Raw genomic sequence first — 19664 nt, forward strand, 5'->3', positions numbered from 1 at the left:
ATCAAACTTTTTGGATTTTCTACTTTTTATGTGTTTTTGGATTTTTGACACAAAAACAAGTAAAGATTGATCAAAGGCAACAATGTAAAAACATTTATAGAAAACAAAACAAACACAACTTTTCAAAACAAACTAACATCTCAACAAAAAGCATACAACCAAGCAAAGTTACAAAGCATAGTAAGTATTAATGCATGGACATGTTGTAATGCTTATGCATGAGTACCCCTCTTCACCCACACGTCATGTGCGTTCGGGGTGATATCCCTATAGGATTGGGTACGAGTGTTTTGGCTTCCAAACCTTTTGTTGAAGCTTGCTAAACAGGTGATAAATGCATCAATCATTCTCATCACATCCCTCATTCTAGGATCACCATTTCGACCTCTTGATGACTCAACAGCCCAAGTCCTCTTGTCATTTCTTGGTCCTTTTGACCTTTGATCAATTGCATTCTTCAATGCTCTAAGCTTACGACAATTAGGTCGGGTGTGTCCTTGAAGTCCCCAGTGATGGCAAACATGGTTTGTTCTAGGACCTCTTTGTGATCTTGGAAGAGATGTCCCTCTGGCTTTAGACCTGACCACAGATTGGTTCCGGGGCTTATTCAACACCCTTTGGTCAGTCACAATCTTCTTCTTTTCAACCTTTGCCTTCTCCACAGTAGGGGCAACTATAACCGATTCTTTGGCCTTCACAAACTTCACTTCTTTAGAGATATTCACAGCTGAATTATTTTCTCCAGTATATCCCAATCTGGTTCTATCGGAGAACGATTTTTGTTGGGAAAGGACTTCATCAAGCTTCTTAGTGGAGACCCTCTCTATCTTGGCATTTGCTTGAACCACTTCAAGCTCAAGAAATTTAACCTTTGTGTAAGCTTCAGTCAGTTCACCATTCAGCGTCTCTATCTCACACTTGGCCTTCTTATAACGCACTAGAAGAATTTTATAGTCCTCCTCTGCCTTCTTCGTCTTCTTTACGGCTGCCATGGCCACCCTTGCATACTTTCTCGACTTCTCAAGGAGTGAGTTGTAGTTCTCTTGAAGACCGGCTGTGCTTTCATCTTCTTCAGCATCTGATTCTTCAACAACTCCCATTGATTCTTCGTCACTATGCTCTCCAAGCTCTTGCACAAGCAAATTCAAGTCCTCCGAAGACTCAACATGAGCAATGGTCATGAGTACAGAGTAGTTTCCCTTTCTAAGACGGAGACCTTCATCTAAAGATCCAATGATGTTATTGCCCAGATGGTTTTTGATCACTCTTGATGATGGCTTCTTTGAGGTAGACACTTCATCATTCCGAGAGATGGGAGAATGAACTTCCGAAGGAGTGAGAGGACTTGATGTCCTAGACATTGATCTTGTTTCCATTTTTGAGTTTATAGGAGTTGATTCCTTTTCTGGTGTAGGTTCTTTAACTTCAATATCTTGGGCTTTGCCCTCAGTTGTGAGTTCTTTGGAGCTTGGTCCTTCTCCATCATCAACCATCTCTACCTTTGTTATAGCATCATCAACTTCCACATTGATGGACTCCATTACCGCCTTTGTTCTCTTGTTGAATACTCTATATGCTCGGCTATTAGTAGAATACCCAAGGAAGATGCCTTCATCACTTTTTGCATCAAACTTCCCAAGGTTCTCATGATCATTGAGAATGTAACACTTGCTTCCGAATACTCGGAAGTACTTCACTTTTGGCTTCTTTTTATTCCAAATTTCATATGCGGTCTTCTTTGTTCCAGCTCGAAAATATATTCTATTGCCAATGTGACATGAGGTCATCACAGCTTCTCCCCAAAACTTTTGAGGAATTTGCTTGTTGAATAGCATAACTCTCGCCATTTCTTGAATCACCCGATTCTTTCTCTCAACCACCCCATTTTGTTGAGGAGTTTTGGAAGCTGAAAATTCATTTTTGATTCCATTCTTCTCACAAAACGACTCAAATCTTGTATTCTCATACTCCTTGCCATGATCACTCCTTATCTTGACAATAGGAACCCCTTTCTCGTTTTGTAGTCTCTTGCAAAGAATTTTCAATTTCTCACACGCTTCTGATTTTTCTCTAAGAAATTCAACCCAAGTGTATCTTGAGAAATCATCAACAATGACCATAATGTACCTTTTTCCTCCTAGACTTTCAGTTCTTGTAGGCCCCATTAGATCAACATGAAGAAGCTCTAAGCATTGTGAAGTGACGATCACATTCACCTTGTGGTGACTTGCCTTTGTTTGCTTCCCCATTTGGCATGCACCACAAAAAGTCTTCTCCACCTTTCCAAATTTTGGAAGTCCCTCAACAGCTTCAAATTTGGAGACTTTAGCCACTTGTTTGAAGTTTGCATGTCCGAATCTTTGATGCCAAAGTTCCAACATGTCAACACGAGCAATTCTGCAAGAAATTGGTGCCGTAGGAACCACTCTGTAGCAATTGTTGGTAGTCCTTTTTCCTTCCAAGACTTGAATCCCTTCTTCATCAATGATTATGCACCCCTTCTTTGAGAATTGAACAAGGAAATCCTCATCACATATTTGAGTGATGCTTAAAAGATTTGCCTTCAACCCTTTGATGTATAAGACATCCTTCAATAGAGGTAATCCAGGTATCTCAATAGTCCCTTTGCCAAGAACTTGAGCATGACTCCCATTGCCAAATGTTACATAGTCACCAACCTTTTCTTTGAGTGACTTAAACAATGATTTATCACCTGTCATATGATGAGAACAGCTGCTATCAAGATGCCATAAACATGAATTAAATACCTTCAAAGAGGTGTGCACAAATAGGCAAGCATGGGACAAGCACTCTTGACCTTCAAACAGAAACTTATCTCCATTTTCTATGCTCTTTCTAGATTGAATTTTCTTTTTCAGATTATCAACCTTATCGCACAATGTTCTATTTCTTCTTTTATACTTCTTAACCAACGAATGAGACTCATATAAACTATTGTGTAAAATGTGATTCTCATTTTCAAAATATTTCAACATGTGAACATACTTTCTAGCATGTTTCTTTGTTTATAATAACTCTAGGAGTTCATTGTTAGAGCACCCTTCAAACATACTTATACAGTCATTATCACAAACATTTAAACCACAATACAGCATAACATTTTCCATAGTTTCATCCATAGCTAAGGGGTCTAGGATCGCACTTAGGTAATTAAACCACAACAAGTGCACCTGCTCTGATACCAATTGAATGTTCAAATACCATATAAAACACTATGAATGTTTAGACCCGCAATTAAAAAATTACCAATTCAAGCTTATTATCAAACAATTGATGTGCGGAATATGAACATAAGCATATAATAGAATTGATAAACAATCTAGACCAAATAAAATCACATCCACAGCATAAACTAAATAGTAAAGATTAAGGGAAGAGAGATGCAAACACAAGGAAAACACAAAAATGTGTTATCGAAGAGGAAATCGAAGCCCTTGGCGTGAAACCTCTTCACTAAAGAATGTAGTTGGGATACATGAACAGCAGAAGACCCTCCAAGCCTAATCTATCCAGTGTACCTAAGCCCTCCAAGCTCCTCCTTCAACGAGGTTACGCCAAACCTATTTCTTCTTTAGCTTACCAAATTCCACTACTGACCATAGCATCAACCAATGTGAATTGATCCCTTCCTAACTACTTCCCAAAGCACCAAAAAGTCTTCTCACAATATGGGTATGGTGAGAAAAGGATTTGGCTAAGAACCTCTCAAGAATGTAACAATGGAGAGGGTGAGAGTAGAGGAATTTGAAGAGTCTTTATGTGAAGATTGGGGATGAGTCAATCTTGTTTTTCTTTAGGGTTTCTCTCTCAATATTCTCTCTGGAAGCTCTACTCATTTCGTGGGTATAAGGGGTATATATACTAGGGTGAGAGTGGAATGCGAAGAGTCAGTTTTTTTCAAAATAGAGCTAACTGGCGGCTTGGCCTTGCGACTTGACTGAGCCGTGAGTTCTAGCCGCGAGGTAACTGAATGGTCAAACTGGACTTTTTGTCCTATAGTGCTATAGTCGGCATGACGATTCAGCTTCTCTGCATACTTGGCATGTGTTCAACTTCTGGCGGCTTGCAAGCCGCGAGCTACCCACGAGATCCAGTTGTGAGTCCCTACTTCTTTGCACAATCTTGAGCATTTCTTCACACTCTCTCACATACTACCCTTACATGATTCCCACCTAAATACAGAATTACTAATTGCAAAAATACAAACAAATTTGGCACGGAATAAAGCCAACAAGATGGCTGATAAAATTCAACCTTACAGTTATACCCACATATCTCTACACATTTGCTTGTGGATTTCCTCTACTCCTACCTCTATATTTCCATACCATTGAGAGGTTGATAGTCCAAACACTTACCACACCCTTTCAGAGTGTCAAGTGAGGATTTGGTGTTGCTGGGAAGCATTGGAAGAAGCCAGGCTTTGGTGGATGCAATCAGGCGTATTGCGGGATTCGGAAAGCTAGACAAGACATAGTTCTGAGAAGTCTTGTTGGAGTAGGAGCTTGGAGGGCTTAGGTACAGTGGGTAGATTAGGCTTGAAGGGTCTTTTGCTAACCCATGTATTCCAATTGATTGTCTAGTGGATCGATTATTGCTTGGAGGGCGGCAGAGATGTTTTTCGCCGAGTTCTTTGGTTTCCTCTTCGATAACACATCGGCGTGTTATCTTGTGTTGGCACTCTTCTTCTCTACTATTTTTCATTTCATTTTACTACTGTGTTATTATGAATATGAGTTAGAGTAGCTTGTTTGTTTATTTGCTCGCATTTACTCTTTTCCGCACTTAGTATAAGTTAGAGTAAAATCTATCGAGCCGTAATTTTATTTTGGGGGTCTAAATAGCTCTTGTGTTTTCACACATTTTAGTGCATTCAGTTTCTTCTCTTCTTCTTTAATTTCTTCAAAATCTTAGATCTTCATCGTGTTCTTCAGATTGTTCTTATTCTTTTATGGAAATCGAGTCTTTAAGACTTAAGATCTATGTGGCATAATAGTGTCCAACTCAGCAAGTAGGAAACGAGTCTTTAAGCCTTAAGTTTTATATGGAACTCAAGTTTCTAAAACTCGAGATGCTAGTTTGCTAAAACCTTTCAAGTGCGTGTTAACTTACTATATTCTATCCCCTTACTATACTAGTCTCAAAATATCCCCTTATTTATCATCAATAATCACCTACTTTTCTATTGATACGGGTTCACAAATTTTTGTTAAAAAAATAATTACGCTTGTGCCTGGTGGATCCACATGAAAGCCTGTACTTTCCCCTCTTTTGGAATTAATGGTGCATTGATTATCATTTCACTGATTTTTGCATGTGAAATCTTTGAGTTTATGTTAGATTTAGTGAACAGTGAAAAAGTTTAAGTGGAAATTGAAGAATTGAACCCTAATGTTTCTTTTGAAAAAACCAAAAATATATCATTCGATGTAAAAGTCATCAATGAATAGTCACAAAGTTAAACATGGAGTTTTGGAGTATACTTTTGAATCCTTATCTTACAACTAATTGCCCATTGTCAAACCGTGATCAGGAAAATGGTAGTGAAAAAATAGCTTAGGAAAAGAGAAAAAAAAAAAAAAAAAAAAGTAACCTGCAGGCAAGAGAATAGAAATAGCATCAAGACCATGAATGTCATGAGTCTGTGTCTGTGAGAGAGAGACGGATATAGTAACCTAGGAAATCTGAAGGGACCTTTCCATTTGAAAATCTTCCGGTTGGTATTCCTCCCTTGAAATCCCTCCCATATGAAAGAAAATTGCACTTTGCTATTGTTGTGATATCGTTGTTGGTGCCAGTATCAACAATGGAATCTCCAAACATAATGACTGCAGGAATTGTCTCGTTTCTTGGTATCTGAATGACAGCTTTTGATGTGCACAAAATAGCAAAAACAAAAGAAAGAAAAAACAATGTGGTTGATGAAGAAAAACATTTCATATTTGAGTGCAGCATTGCTCTGGGTTTCTCTTTTGGGATTCTTCCAAAGTTTGAATTTAAATTGAAAGAATACAAGCAAATTATGAAATGTTGATCTTCAATGTTTCTTCCCCTCATTTTATAGTACCCAATCATAAAGCCAACTATTAATGTTATTTATTGCACAAACAAATTGTTAGTCTAAAGTTACATCAAGTTTTTGAGTCCAAATCTTTCGTCTCATTCTCTATGCTTCACTCTATACTCCACCAATAAAAATATACAACATGTTCACCTATTTAATTAAATCCTACCATTATGTCTTTTTTCTATTTCCATTACCCCAAATAAATAATAACCAACACACCACCACCACCACCAATCTTTGATGTTGTCAATTGTCAATTCCATCAATGTCGGTGGTTACGGCCAACCAATTTGTAAGACCAATGTCGTAAATTTTGTAATACCTATAACACTACTCTTATATAATATTGCAACAATCTAAATGTATATTAATTTCATCCCATTTGGTACTCCAAGTAACAACATTGACAATTCAAGTAAAAGAAAAACGTATTTGGTGAAAATGAATGACAATGATGAAAGCAATTTTTGTCTTGCAATTATTGTCTCATGTCAAATTTTCAAGAAATGTTTTTTTTTTTTTTGGGTGATTGAATAGTTGTTATTTGAACCACAAACATTTTCATTGGGATAGAGGTTTGGTCATTTTTTGTCTTGCAATTAAGGGATATTTTGGTCATTTTTTAGGTTTTTAGGGTATTTAGGACATTTTTTAGGTTCCGGGAGTATTTTGGTCATTTTTTGGTTGTGAAGATGTTTCAGTCATTTTTAAGTTTAGGGGGTATTTTGGTCATTTTTTAGATTTTGTGGGTCTTTTGTTCAATTTTTAAATTTCGGAGGTATTTTGGTCATTTTTAGGTTTTGGGATATTTTGGTCATTTTTATAGGTTTTGGGGGTATTTTGGTCATTTTTCAGGTTTCAAGAGTATTTTATTCATTTTTAGGTTTTTGGGGTATTTTGGTCAATTTCTAGGTTTATGGGGTATTTTGGTATTTTTAAGGTTTTGGGGGTATTTTGGTCATTTTATATGTTTCGGAGGTATTTTAGTTATCTTTTAGGTTTAGGGGGTATTTTAGTAATTTTTAGATTTCAGGGGTATTTTGGTCATTTTATAGGTTTTAGGAGTATTTCGGTCATTTTTTAGGTTTAGGGGGTATTTTGGTCATTTTTAGGTTTTAGGGTATTTTGGTCATTTTGTAGGTTTCAAGAGTATTTCGGGCATTTTTTAGATTTAGGGGGTATTTTGGTAATTTTTAGGTTTCAGGAGTGTTTTGGTCATTTTTTAAGTTTTAGGGGTATTTTGGCAATTTTAAGGTTTTAGAGGGCATTTTGTCATTTTTAAGTTTCATCGATTATTTTGGTTATTTTTTACATTTTTGGGGTATTTCGATTATTTTCTAGAAATTTAGATTTTATGTTGTTTATTTAAATTTTAGATGGGTTTTAGTGGGTATTAGTGGGTTTATCCATTAAGACCTATATAATTAAATAACCTAATGAGTCTTTACCCATTTAACCCAAATATTTAAATAGATTGGGTTAAGACTTATCCAAATTAAGTGATCAAAAGATCAATTTCAATATGATGTTGCTATTTGGTGATCAGTTTTTACCAATATCTTGCTATATTGCTAAAACCTTTGGAGTCACCACAAATGCAGTTCATGAGATGACATTCACAATAGAAGATTTTAGATTTGATCTGAAGCACATTGTGGGGCCAAATCAATAAATTTATCTACCAAGAAGAGTCTAAAGTCAAGTGTAACACCCCAAAATCATAAGCAATAAAAGTCTATTTAATCTGAATAGTCCATAAAAAAAATATTAAATAAAAGAAACAAGTAATCTAAAATCTCATCACAAATGTCAGAGCTCTAATCCACCAAAGACAAAACATCCTCAAAATAGTTCTCCAGTACAAAGTTTAATGCCATAAAAATCACAATAAACTCTTCAGTTCCACAAAATAATTCATAACTGTTGTCTTCCATGAGTCTCTACTCCAATAATTCCTCTAATGTATCTGTAAGGGGAAATAAAGGGGGGGGGGGTGAGATAACTCAATAAGTAGAATTCACTAATATTGGGGTGTGGAACAACCTTTAAAATAAATAATTCTTTCAACAAATTCATAACATGTAACTCATCAATATTTTGTCATCAAATATTTCACATAAAAAAAAAATCTTTATATTGTGAGCCATCATAATATATATATATATATATATATATCATCATATAAACAATTTCCTAAGCTTTTCTCGTGGTCAACGTTTATGCCCCGTTGACAGGGTTGTGTTGTCCCCTTTTAGGACTACAAGCTCCTTTCCATCCCTTTTTCTTAAGGAAGGCTCCTTTGGAACCTAAAGGTGCACTTCTTTGCTAAAGAGCTTCCTTTTTGGATCCTCAATAGTATACTCCCTTGCTAAGGAGCTATCAAATGTGTACTATCCCATTTTCTAGGACCGTCCCTTCCTAGGACTAGCTGTAATATGATTGTCTCTTGCTAAGAACTAAATACCATATTGAGCTTCTAATCACAACTTGCCATAGGTTTTCAAAACATGTTCAATATACTCACAAAATAATCCATTCATAATTCTCAAAAATATAAAAACATATTCACACATACAAGTTTAAATAATTTTAGGTTGTCTCACAAGTTTTTCATAAAACGAATAGTGAATGTGCACATCAAACATTTATAAAATATCAATTTATATAAAAGAATATCAACATATTTCTTTGATATAAAATAGTTTAATAATCAACACTGTTTTGGGAAAACTCCCAAAATTAGTAAACACCACTTACCTCTTAGTTGCAAAAATAAAGGAAATCAACCTCCCTTGAATCACAATAATTCAGTAGAATTAGAACCTAGCAACACCAAAAATAGGTTCATCAATACACAATTTCCCACTTAAAAATCTATTTTCACACTTAAATGGTTTTATCCTAGACAATATTGATTTATCCAAAATCCTCTATTTATTTACTTACCTATCCAATACACTTTCAGCTTGATCAGATTTTTGGACATAAAAATACTGCTGCCTAATCTGATTTTTCCATTGATATAATCATGGATATTCAAGACTTCAAAATGGCCGAATAAGGGAAATCTCATCAATCTACAATTCACATCCTTTCTTGTCATGTAGCTATATCCATCACCCTAATCTAATATAATATAACCATAGGATATCCTTTCCCATAAAATACGTATAAGTGGGGGATTGTTGAGATCAGAACATATGCTTAGAATTTCCTTTTTCCCCCATCAAAAAAAAAAAAAAAAAAAAAAAAAATTTCCTTTTTCCTTTAATATATTGATAGGTTAGACTTTATGAAGTCATGCCTATTGTCCTATTAGCTACTAAAGCCATTTCATACACAATTTCTCCCTGAAAACGTGGGATGATTTTCTAGTCATAATCAGGTTTTATTTTATTTTATTTATTAACATGATGACAACGTTGAATTTTCAAGTCCACACCTACCCCTATGTTCTGTGCAGCACAAAGACTCATATACGCAGAAATTCTCCATCCTAGGTGTGTGATATATCAATAGCCCTTAAGCTAGATAGACACTTGTTAGGTATCACATACATAAAAGAACCCAAATAAAGAAGAGAGCTGACCTGATTCTCCTACATAGACGCAAAGAAGAGAAGAAATAGCTCACTTGTATGTTGCGGTTGAAAACAAAAAGGAACTTCTTATGTACATACACGTGTAACTTAAGAGGAAAAAGGCTAGAGTTTTCAAGGCCCATATATCTACTTATGCCACCTCACTTGGGCTTCATATCTCATAGTATTTATCTTATTTTTAATATCTTAGGCCCAAATCAAATTAATCCACTTAATTGTAAGCCTCCTTTATAATTTACGCATAATAATTAAATTGGTATCAAAATTATGGGGTGTTACATCAAGAGTTTGTCTCATATTATAAACGTCAATTATAGTAGTGAATATCTTTGTTGGGGGTAATGGTGCACTCCTAGTGGTTTTTCATTTGGAGGTTCTCTATTGATTTTTCACTTCATCACCATATTACATGTTTTTTTTTTTTTTTTTTTTTGGGTTAAATATTAGCATTGATATACCATGTTGAATATGTTAGAATAGATGCGAAAACAGAAACATAAAATAGAGAACACACGAGGTTTACGTGATTTAGCCTAACAACTTACATACATGAAGGAAACCCTTAAGAGCTACACCTTCAATATACGAGAGTGTAGTAGAAATTTTGTGTTACAATAAACATTATATGGGTATATATAGGAGGATAAATCCTAGACTAACCATACATTAACTATGGTTAATAGATTTGTAGTACAAGTATAGGAGACTTGGTTTGCACACGAGGTAGGATTAGGCTTGTGCCTATTACATATCTCTAATAGTTGTAAATGTAAAATGGTTATAGGGGATGACCATTGTGACTTCCGTCTACTTGGACGTGACGACATCACATGTTCATTGTCTTATGCTTTATTTCTTTACATATAGGTGACTTGCTTAAATTGGTAATCAACATAAGCTGATTGATTTCACTGCATAATCAATTAAGTAGTTAAAACAGTTATTTTTAGAGACATTGCTTGGATGATTACTTTTGTCCAGGTAAACAATTATATTACTGGGTCTTTGTAAAATTGTGAAATTTTATTGGATGTGAAATAAAAGACAAGTGAAATTGATTCACATAATTGGATCGAGCTTTATGAAATGTCAGAACTTTGTTACAATAATAATAGGAGGAAACAAGAATACGAAGTCTGGCAAATACTTGAGTGGAAGAAAATCAACAACCTCAAACGATGCTGTTGATATATTTTTTAAGGATTCCATCGAGAAGAATCTGGTATGCTTTTTCTGTAGGATGATAACTATCAAAAAACACATACTTGGAGTCATCTGTACAGGTGAAAGGGGTTAATTGGTTGCACAGTAGTGCTACCTCTATAGATCCTGTGCCACAGCAACTTTTATTTGCAACCTCAAAGCCTGAAATTAAGAATATTTAAAAATAAAAGGCAAATAAATAAAAAATTAAACCATTTGAAATTATAAAGAAGAGGTATATTACCATATTTCTTTGGATTTGTTATGATATCAAGTACAGGGTTGTAGATATCAATATAGACCACCTTTGCGTTAGGCAGATTGTTGTTAAGGTAACCGAGCTCCCTGGAAAGTTTATCATTGAGCACTTGTGATGCTTGATTCAGCTCTTTTGCACACTCTCTTTCTAAGCCTCCAAACAAAGTTTGTTGTGATGGCACACATCCTAGTGGTGGTACGCTTGAAACCCAAATCCTCCGTGCTCCTACTCCATATAGTTCCTTCAAATATTTTGTAAGAAAAATATCATTTTCCACTAAAGATGCCCACCACTACTATTAAATTTTTTTTTTTTTAATACAAGATAAAATTTCTACTCTAGCCTAATCTAAGTGTATATGTATATGAAGCTCCCTCTTGGAGACTTGAACCCCGACCTTTACCCCCCATACCCCACAAACATTTATACTTGTGGAGTGACCACCGCACCAAAGGTGCATGGTGGTACCACTATTATTAATTTTAACATCAAAGAATTAAGTTATATATTATGTTGTCATTAAGTGAGTTCTAATTAGTTCAACAGGTAAAGTCTCTAATGGTTATATAACAGTTTTGGGGTTCAATCTCCACCTACACCAAAAATTGATTGCTGTCTTACTCTGATGATAAAGAACACTCATCAGGAATGGACGTCATTGGTTGAAACTCTCTAAAAAAAATGTTATTAAATTTATATGGTGTTTGATATTTTAAATTATTAATTTTTTTTATACGGTCTAATGTATACAACTCACATTTCCTACCTAGAAAGTGCTAAATTATTAATGAGGTAAGATGTAAGACAACTTTTAATAATTATGTTGTGTGTTTAATGTATACATCCTTTCTCTTAGAGTGGATGGACACTACAATTGTGCAGGACTAACATATTATAAGAGGAGTAATACATATACATACATACGTACATATATATATATATATATATATATATATATATATTAACTTGGGATCTATGTAGATTGTGAACTTGAGCTTAAGCATCCCCAATTATTAGTGAACTTTAGCATCACCTATCATACTCGGCTTGTTAGGCTGCTCATTGTAATGGGGATGCCCTTTACCATTTCTTCTCTCCCTGCTTAGGTTTTCAAGAAGCATGAGATGGGGCTAGGCCCCTTCCCCTTTTTCCTTAATATATAATTTTATTCCTAAAAAAATTGCAAGGGAAAAATTAAGGAAAAACAAAAGAATATTAACTTACCTTGACGAAAGTAGAAGACAAATTGAGCAAAAGATCAGTGTAAGAAGGAACATCATATTCGGCTTCTCTAATTCTGGAAAGATAATAGCTACTGCCAATGTCATTGCTACCAGCAACCACAAAGACTAAACTATTCGCTAATATGAAGTTTGTTCTTTCTTCGCCAACAATTCCTTTCAACTTTCCTATGTATTGCTTGAAGTCTTGTAGTTGCTCAGATAGTGAAATGGCTGACTATATGTATTTAAAAGGGTAAAAAAAAAAAAAAAAACTGAAAATTAAGCATCATGAAAAAATGACTATATAAAAAATTTCCAAAAGAAAAAAAAAAGATAAAGAAGTGTATAAAATGCGCATACCGCAAGTTGAGATGACAAAGGATCATATCCTGCGCCACCTGAAGCAAAGTTTACACCTGACAAGAGATCTTTGGGTTGCAAAGTTGGATCCCTATATGCTGGTAGGAGCTCTTTAATTCCTAATCCTTCCACTGAAAAGAAAGAAGAAAAAATGGATTACTTCCTATAGTCTGTAACTTATATAATATATTTCACTAAAACTTATATTGTAAGTTGTAACTATTTTAGTAAGAGACCAAGAAAGAAGTGTTGCGTGGACATTTACAAAACATTTTCCATATTAAATTAAGATTTTATTTACTTTAATTGGAAAATTACATTCAAATTATCCGTAAATCATTCAACAAAATATTTATTATTTACTAAATTATTGGGAAACCACTACGTTGAAACTTCAAAGTCAAATTTTAAACTAATAAGGTCATTTTAAATATACATCATTATAAGTTTCTTTAAGACATTTTTCTCTCATTTCGTGTGTGTTAAAAATACTTAGTATTCTCCGGACACAAAAAAAAAAAAAAAAAACCTAATACATAATTAAATTTTTAATTACCTTGTTATTAATTATCTAAATACTATTACCATAAAAAGCTTTTAAATTTATTATTAATTATTCAGGGTATTAATAATGTAGTAAATACCTACCATGAAAACGTGAGAGTACGGTTTATTTGTTTAGCAAAAAAATGAAAAAAAAAAAAAAAAAGTTCGTAAACTCCACTTGTTAGGTCCGTTTTTGTGTATTTGGGATTTGTTTTAAAAATAAATAGTAAAAACTCCATCCCGTTTTATAATCCATGTTAGGTCTAATAAATCTCTTAAAAAAAAAACGTTTGATTGTTTATCATCAATTATCACCTAACTTTTCTATTGATAAGGATTCAAATAATGAGTGCCCTTAGGGCATTGGTTAACAATCCATTTTAAGAAAGTTTTAACATCACTTTCATGGGAAATGAGAAAAATTGTAAAAACATTAATTGCTTCTTTTTCTTTTTCCATAAAAACTTTCTTTAAATGGATTATTAACCAATGACCTAAGGACATTGTTTATCATCAATTATCACCTAACTTTTCTATTGATAAGGATTCAAATAACGAGTACCCTTAGAGTATTGGTTAACAATCCATTTTAAAAAAGTTTCAACACTACTTTTATGGGAAATGAGAAAAACTGTAAAACCATTGATTGCTTCTTTTTCTTTTTCCATAAAAACTTTCTTTAAGTGGATTATTAACCAATACCCCAAGGGCATTCATTAGCATTTTCCTAAAAATAATTATGCTTGTGCCTTGTGGATGCACGTGACCCACTTGGACATTGATTATCTTTTTTTCTTTTTTTTTGGTAAACAGGATACTATCATTAACTAAAAAACATAAAAAATAGAGCATTTACGCTCATACACAGTTCCGATGGCATCAAGGCTGAGCAAAAGGGAAACATCAACAGGGGGAAATGGAAAATTACAAAATCATGTGATAGCATGAAGACCATGAATGTCATGCATGTGTGTGAGAGAGACAGATATAGTAACCTAGGAAATCTGAAGGGACCTTTCCATTTGAAAATCGTCCGGTTGGTATTCCTCCCCTCAAATCCCTCCCATATGGAGGAAAATTGCACTTCGCTATTGTTATGAGATTGTTGTTGGTGCCCGTATCAACAATGGAATCTCCAAATATAATGACCGCCGGAATTGTCTCGTTTCTTGGTATCTGAATGACAGCTTTTAAGGTGCACAAAATAGCAAAAACAAAAGAAAGAAAAAACAAAGTGGTTGATGAAGAAAAACGTTTCATATTTGAGTGATGCATTGCTCTACGTTTCTCTTTGGGGATTCTTCCAAAGTTTGAATTTAAATTGAAAGAATATAAGCAAATTATGAAATGTTGATCTTCAATGTTTCTTCCCCTCATTTTATAGTACCCAATCATAAATCCAACAATTAATGTTATTTATTGCACAAAAAAATTGTTAGTCTAAAGTTACATAATGTTTTTAAGTCCAAATCTTTCGTCTCATTCTCTTTGCTTCACTCTATACTCTACCAATAAAAATATGCTGCAAGTTCACCTATTTAATTAAATCCTACCATTATGTCTTTTTCTCTTTCCATTACCCCAAATAAATAAAAACAAACACACCACCACCACTAATCTTTGATGTCGTCTGTTGTCGATTCCATCAATGTTGCCGGTTACAGCCAACCAATTTGTAAGACCAATATAATAAATCTTGTAATACCTGTAACACCTGTAACACTACTCTTATATAATATTGCAACGATCTAAATGTATATTAATTTCATCCCATTTGGTATTCCAAGTAACAACATTGACAATTCAAGTAAAAAAAAAGAAGGTATTTGGTGAAAATGATTGACAATGATGAAAGCAATTTTTGTCTTGCAATTATTGTCTCATGTCAAATTTTCAAGAAATGTTTTTATTTATTTATTTTTGGTGATTGAATAGTTGTTATTTGAGCCATATACATTTTTGTTGGGCAAGAGGTGCCAGTTACAAAGTTCTTGTTTGTCAAAGTATAAAACAATGGCAAGTGTCATTTTTGGGTGATTAGATAATGGTCCAAGTTATTCTTTTTCCTCACAAAAAGAAGGGTAAAAATATTCTCAAAGTTAAATACTTAATTCTCAATAATTGGTAAAGTCTCTTGTTATTGAATAAGAGATTTGAGATGCGATCTCTGTCTATACAAAAAATTTGGTATCTTGGTTTAATAATAAAAAAGTAATTATTAAGAGTGAATGCCATAAATTAAAATTATCTCTCAGTTTTTTTTTTTTTTTTTCAATTTATTATTAAAAAAAATCCCAACAATTAAAGAGTGCTTACAATAATAACATGTGTCATTTTGTCAAAATACAAGACAATGGCAAGTGCCAAAACTCCCGTTATATATTTCACTATTATCTTCCCAAAACCATTTTGTAAAGACAATTATGAAGGAAATTAATTTCATCCCTTAAACTGTTCTTTCTTTCTCTCTTTTTGATTTTTGATTTTTGATTTTTATTTTTTTGTTAACTAACTCTACACTTTATAAAGCTGGTCAAAAATCTGATAGAAAGCAAAAAATCTAATATAAAGTAATTTCTTAATGGGCACCTTATGGTGTCCGTTAACAAGGCCGTTCTCCATTGGTTTTCTACTTTATTGGTTTAGAACATCTTATCATGGTTCATTGTCGTATGCTTTACTGCATTACATATCGGTAACTTGCTTAAATTGTGTGGTTTCATAGCATAATCAATTAAAGTAGTCAAAACGTACAGTTATTTTCAGAGACATTGGTTGGATGATTATAAAACTATATTATTGGGTCTACAAACTTTCGAAATTTTATTGAATGTAATATAAAATACAAGTGAATTGCATTCACAGAATTGACACTCAAAACTGATCACTAGCTTAACTTTATTCCTATTATTTAGATCAAGCTTTATGAAATGTGGTGGTAATTTTGAGTAAAGAAAATCAACAATCTCAAACGAAACTGTTGATATATTTTTTAATGAGTTCTTCGACAAGTATCTGGTATACTCTCTGTAGGGTGATAACTATCAAAAAACACGTATTTGGAGTCATTTGTACAAGTGAAAGGGCTTATTCTGCTGCATAGTATTGCTACCGCTATAGATCCCATTCCACAGCACCCTTTGTTTACAACATCAAAGCCTGAAATTACACAACATATCAATTATTAGATATCCTGAATAAAGATAAAATTTTAACTAAAAGACTAGCCTCTGAGCACAAGCTCTAATATTTTTTGGGGAAAAAGTTAATAATTTATATGAAATAAACGTGCAATGAAAAGCAAAACAAAGGACAATATTAAAATTCATATGGAAGATATGTGATTAAGAAAAATGAAGCTAAAGTGTAATAGTTTCAATTAATTGAAAACGAAGTGTTACACATATTAATAAATATAGGCATATATAGGTAAGATATTTACCAAAAAATGGTCTTTAACAACTACTTGATAGATTGACTACCACTTCGCTCACCCAAATTCATCCGAAGTATCTACTATGCAATCTAACAAAACTATTGATATGTCACCCTAAAACAAATACAAAAAAGAAAAAAAGAAAAAAAAAAAAAAAAAAAGAGAGTAAGGCTTAAATGTATGAAAAACAACAGACAAAAATAATAAGAAGAAGAGAGAGCACCATTTAGAACACATACACTAAAATAATGAGTCAAACCAGACAACCAAAAAAAAAATACAGATCAATATATATCACTCCCACTCTTTAAAAAATACTAATTAATTAGAGAAAATATTAATAGACAAAACAATATATATCACACCCTTAGGTTTTTTTGTGATTGGAAAATGTAATAATCCCAAATTATAATGGACGCAAATTATTAATTTTTTCCCAAAAACTAGAAGACCACGCACATGCTCAGAGGTTAGTTTTAAATAAATGTGCAATGAAAGACACAACAAAGGACAATATTAAATTTCATATGAAAGAGATGTGATTGAGAAAAATGAAGCTAAAGTGTAACAGTTTCAATTAAATGAAAACGTAGTGTTACACAAATTAACAAATATAGGCATATATAGGTAGGATATTTACAAAAAAAATGGTCTTTCACAACTGCTTGATAAATTGACTACCACTTCACTCACTTGAAGTCATCAAATGTGCCTGCTATGCAATCCAACAAAATTGTTGATATGTTACCCTAAAAAAAAAAATACAAAATAATAAAAAGTAAGGCTTAAATATAAGAAAAACAATAGGCAAAAATAATAGGAGGAAGAAAGGGCACCACTTAGAACATATACACTAAAACAATGAGTCAAACCCAATAACGACAAATCAATATATACCATTCCCTCTCTTTAAAAAATACTCATTAATTAGAAAAAATATTAATAGAAAAATCAATATATATCACACCCCAGATTTTTCTGTGATTGGAAAATGTATTAATTCCAAATTATAATGGATGCAAATTATTAACTTTTTCCCAAAAAAAATAGAAGACCACGCGCGTGCTCAGAGGCTCATTTTAAATAAATGTGCAATGAAAGGCACAACAAAGTACAATATTAAATTTCATATGAAAGAGATGTGATTGAGAAAAATGAAACTAAAGTATAACAGTTTCAATTAATTAAAAACTTAGTGTTACACAAATTAATAAATATAGGCATATGTAGGTAGGATATTTATAAAAAGTGGTCCTTAACAACTACTTGATAGATAGACTACCACTTCACTCACCCGAATTCATCCAATGTACCTGCTATGCAATCTAACAAAATTGTTGATATGCCACCCTAAAACAAATACAAAAAAATAGAAAGTAAAGCTTAAATGTAAAAAAAAAAAAAAAAAAAAAAAAAAAAAAAGAAGAAGAAAGAGGAAGAGAGAGCACCACTTAAAACACTTACACTAAAATAATGAATCAAACCTGTAAAAAAAAAAAGAAAAAAAGAAAAAGAAAAATCAATATATATCACACCTCTAGGATTTTTTGTGATTAAAAAATGTAGTAATCCCAAATTATAATGAACACAAATTATTGTCTTTTTGCCAAAAAAATTGAAGAGCCTTCGAGCACGCGCTTGAACACGTGCTCAGAGGCTAGTTTTAAATAAATGTGCAATGAAAGGCACAACAAAAGACAATATTAAGGGTCTATTTGGATACCGCTTATTGTTGAAAATTGAAAATTGAAAACTGAACATTGTAGCAAAATAATTTTTAAATGTGTGAATAATGTTGTGGGACCCAGTTTTAAAGAAAAATTTGCTGAAATCCATACTTGCAGGTCCCGTGAACAGTGTATGGGACCCATAGAAAAAACGTAGATGCACATTCCTTTTTTCCTTTTCATCGCAATCCAAACCTAGCCTAAAATTCATATGGAAGAGATATGATTGAGAAAAATGAAGTTAAAGTGTAACAGTTTCAAATAATTGAATTGGTCAAAATATGTGGACTTTAAACATAGTGTTACACAAATTAATAAATATAGGCATATATAGGTAGGATATTTACAAAAAATGGTTAACAACTACTTGATAGATTGTCAACCACTTTGCTCACCCAAATTCATCCAATGTGTCTACTACGCAATCTTAACAAAATTGTTGATATGTAACCCTAAAAAAAATACAAAATAATAAAGAGTATGGCTTAAATGTAAGAAGAACAACAAACAAAAATAATAGGAGGAAGAGAGGGCACCACTTAGAGCACATACACTAAAATAATGAGTCAAACCTGATAAAAACAAATAAATAAATAAATAAATAAAAATAGACAAATCAATATATATCATTCCCTCTCTTTAAAAAATACACATCAATTAGAGAAAATATTAATAGACAAATCAATATATATCACTCCTCAGGTTTTTTTGTGATTGGAAAATGTAATAATCTCAAATTATAATAGATGCAAATTATTAACTTTTTCCCAAAAAAATAGAAGATCACACGCATGCTCAAAGGCTCGTTCTAAATAAATGTGCAATGAAAGGCACAACAAAGGACAATATTAAATTTCATATGAAAGAGATGTGATTGAGAAAAATGAAGCTAAAGTATAACAATTTCAATTAATTAAAAACGTAGTGTTACACAAATTAATAAATATAGGCATATATAGGTAGGATATTTACAAAAAGTGGTCCTTAACAACTACTTCATTGAATGACTACCACTTCGCTCACCTGAATTCATCCAATGTGCCTGCTATGCAATCTAACAAAATTGTTGATATGTCACCCTAAAACAAATACAAAAAAATAGAGAGTAAGGCTTAAATGTCAGAAAAACAACATACAAAAATAATAGGAGGAAGAGAGAGCACCACTTAGAACACATAAACTAAAATAATAAGTCAAACCCGATAACAACAAAAAAAAAAA

The 19664-nt window shown here is 32.8% G+C and overlaps 1 protein-coding gene across 1 annotated transcript; it reads right to left on the minus strand.

Moving 5' to 3' along the window:
* Nucleotides 1-10702: 10702 nt before the first annotated feature.
* Nucleotides 10703-14611, minus strand: LOC115989412 (GDSL esterase/lipase EXL3-like). Its single transcript, XM_031113085.1, has 5 exons — nucleotides 14276-14611; nucleotides 12735-12865; nucleotides 12376-12609; nucleotides 11137-11392; nucleotides 10703-11054 (listed from the first exon to the last, which is right to left on the minus strand). The coding sequence occupies exons 1-5, from the start codon at nucleotides 14553-14555 to the stop codon at nucleotides 10861-10863; spliced, it is 1095 nt and encodes a 364-aa protein (XP_030968945.1). The 5' UTR covers nucleotides 14556-14611; the 3' UTR covers nucleotides 10703-10860.
* Nucleotides 14612-19664: the final 5053 nt, after the last annotated feature.

The sequence above is a fragment of the Quercus lobata genome, chromosome 5 (genome assembly GCF_001633185.2).
Source record: "Quercus lobata isolate SW786 chromosome 5, ValleyOak3.0 Primary Assembly, whole genome shotgun sequence".
Lineage (NCBI taxonomy): Eukaryota > Viridiplantae > Streptophyta > Magnoliopsida > Fagales > Fagaceae > Quercus > Quercus lobata.

Excerpts from the sequence above, each read along its gene's own strand:
- LOC115989412 (XM_031113085.1), bottom strand. The coding sequence starts at position 14,555 with ATGCATCACTCAAATATGAAACGTTTTTCTTCATCAACCACTTTGTTT. Across the intron at positions 12,866-14,275 it reads GGTCCCTTCAGATTTCCTAG|TGGAAGGATTAGGAATTAAA; the intron begins GTTACTATATCT and ends CTTTCTTTTCAG. Across the intron at positions 11,393-12,375 it reads TGTCTTCTACTTTCGTCAAG|GAACTATATGGAGTAGGAGC; the intron begins GTAAGTTAATAT and ends AAATATTTGAAG.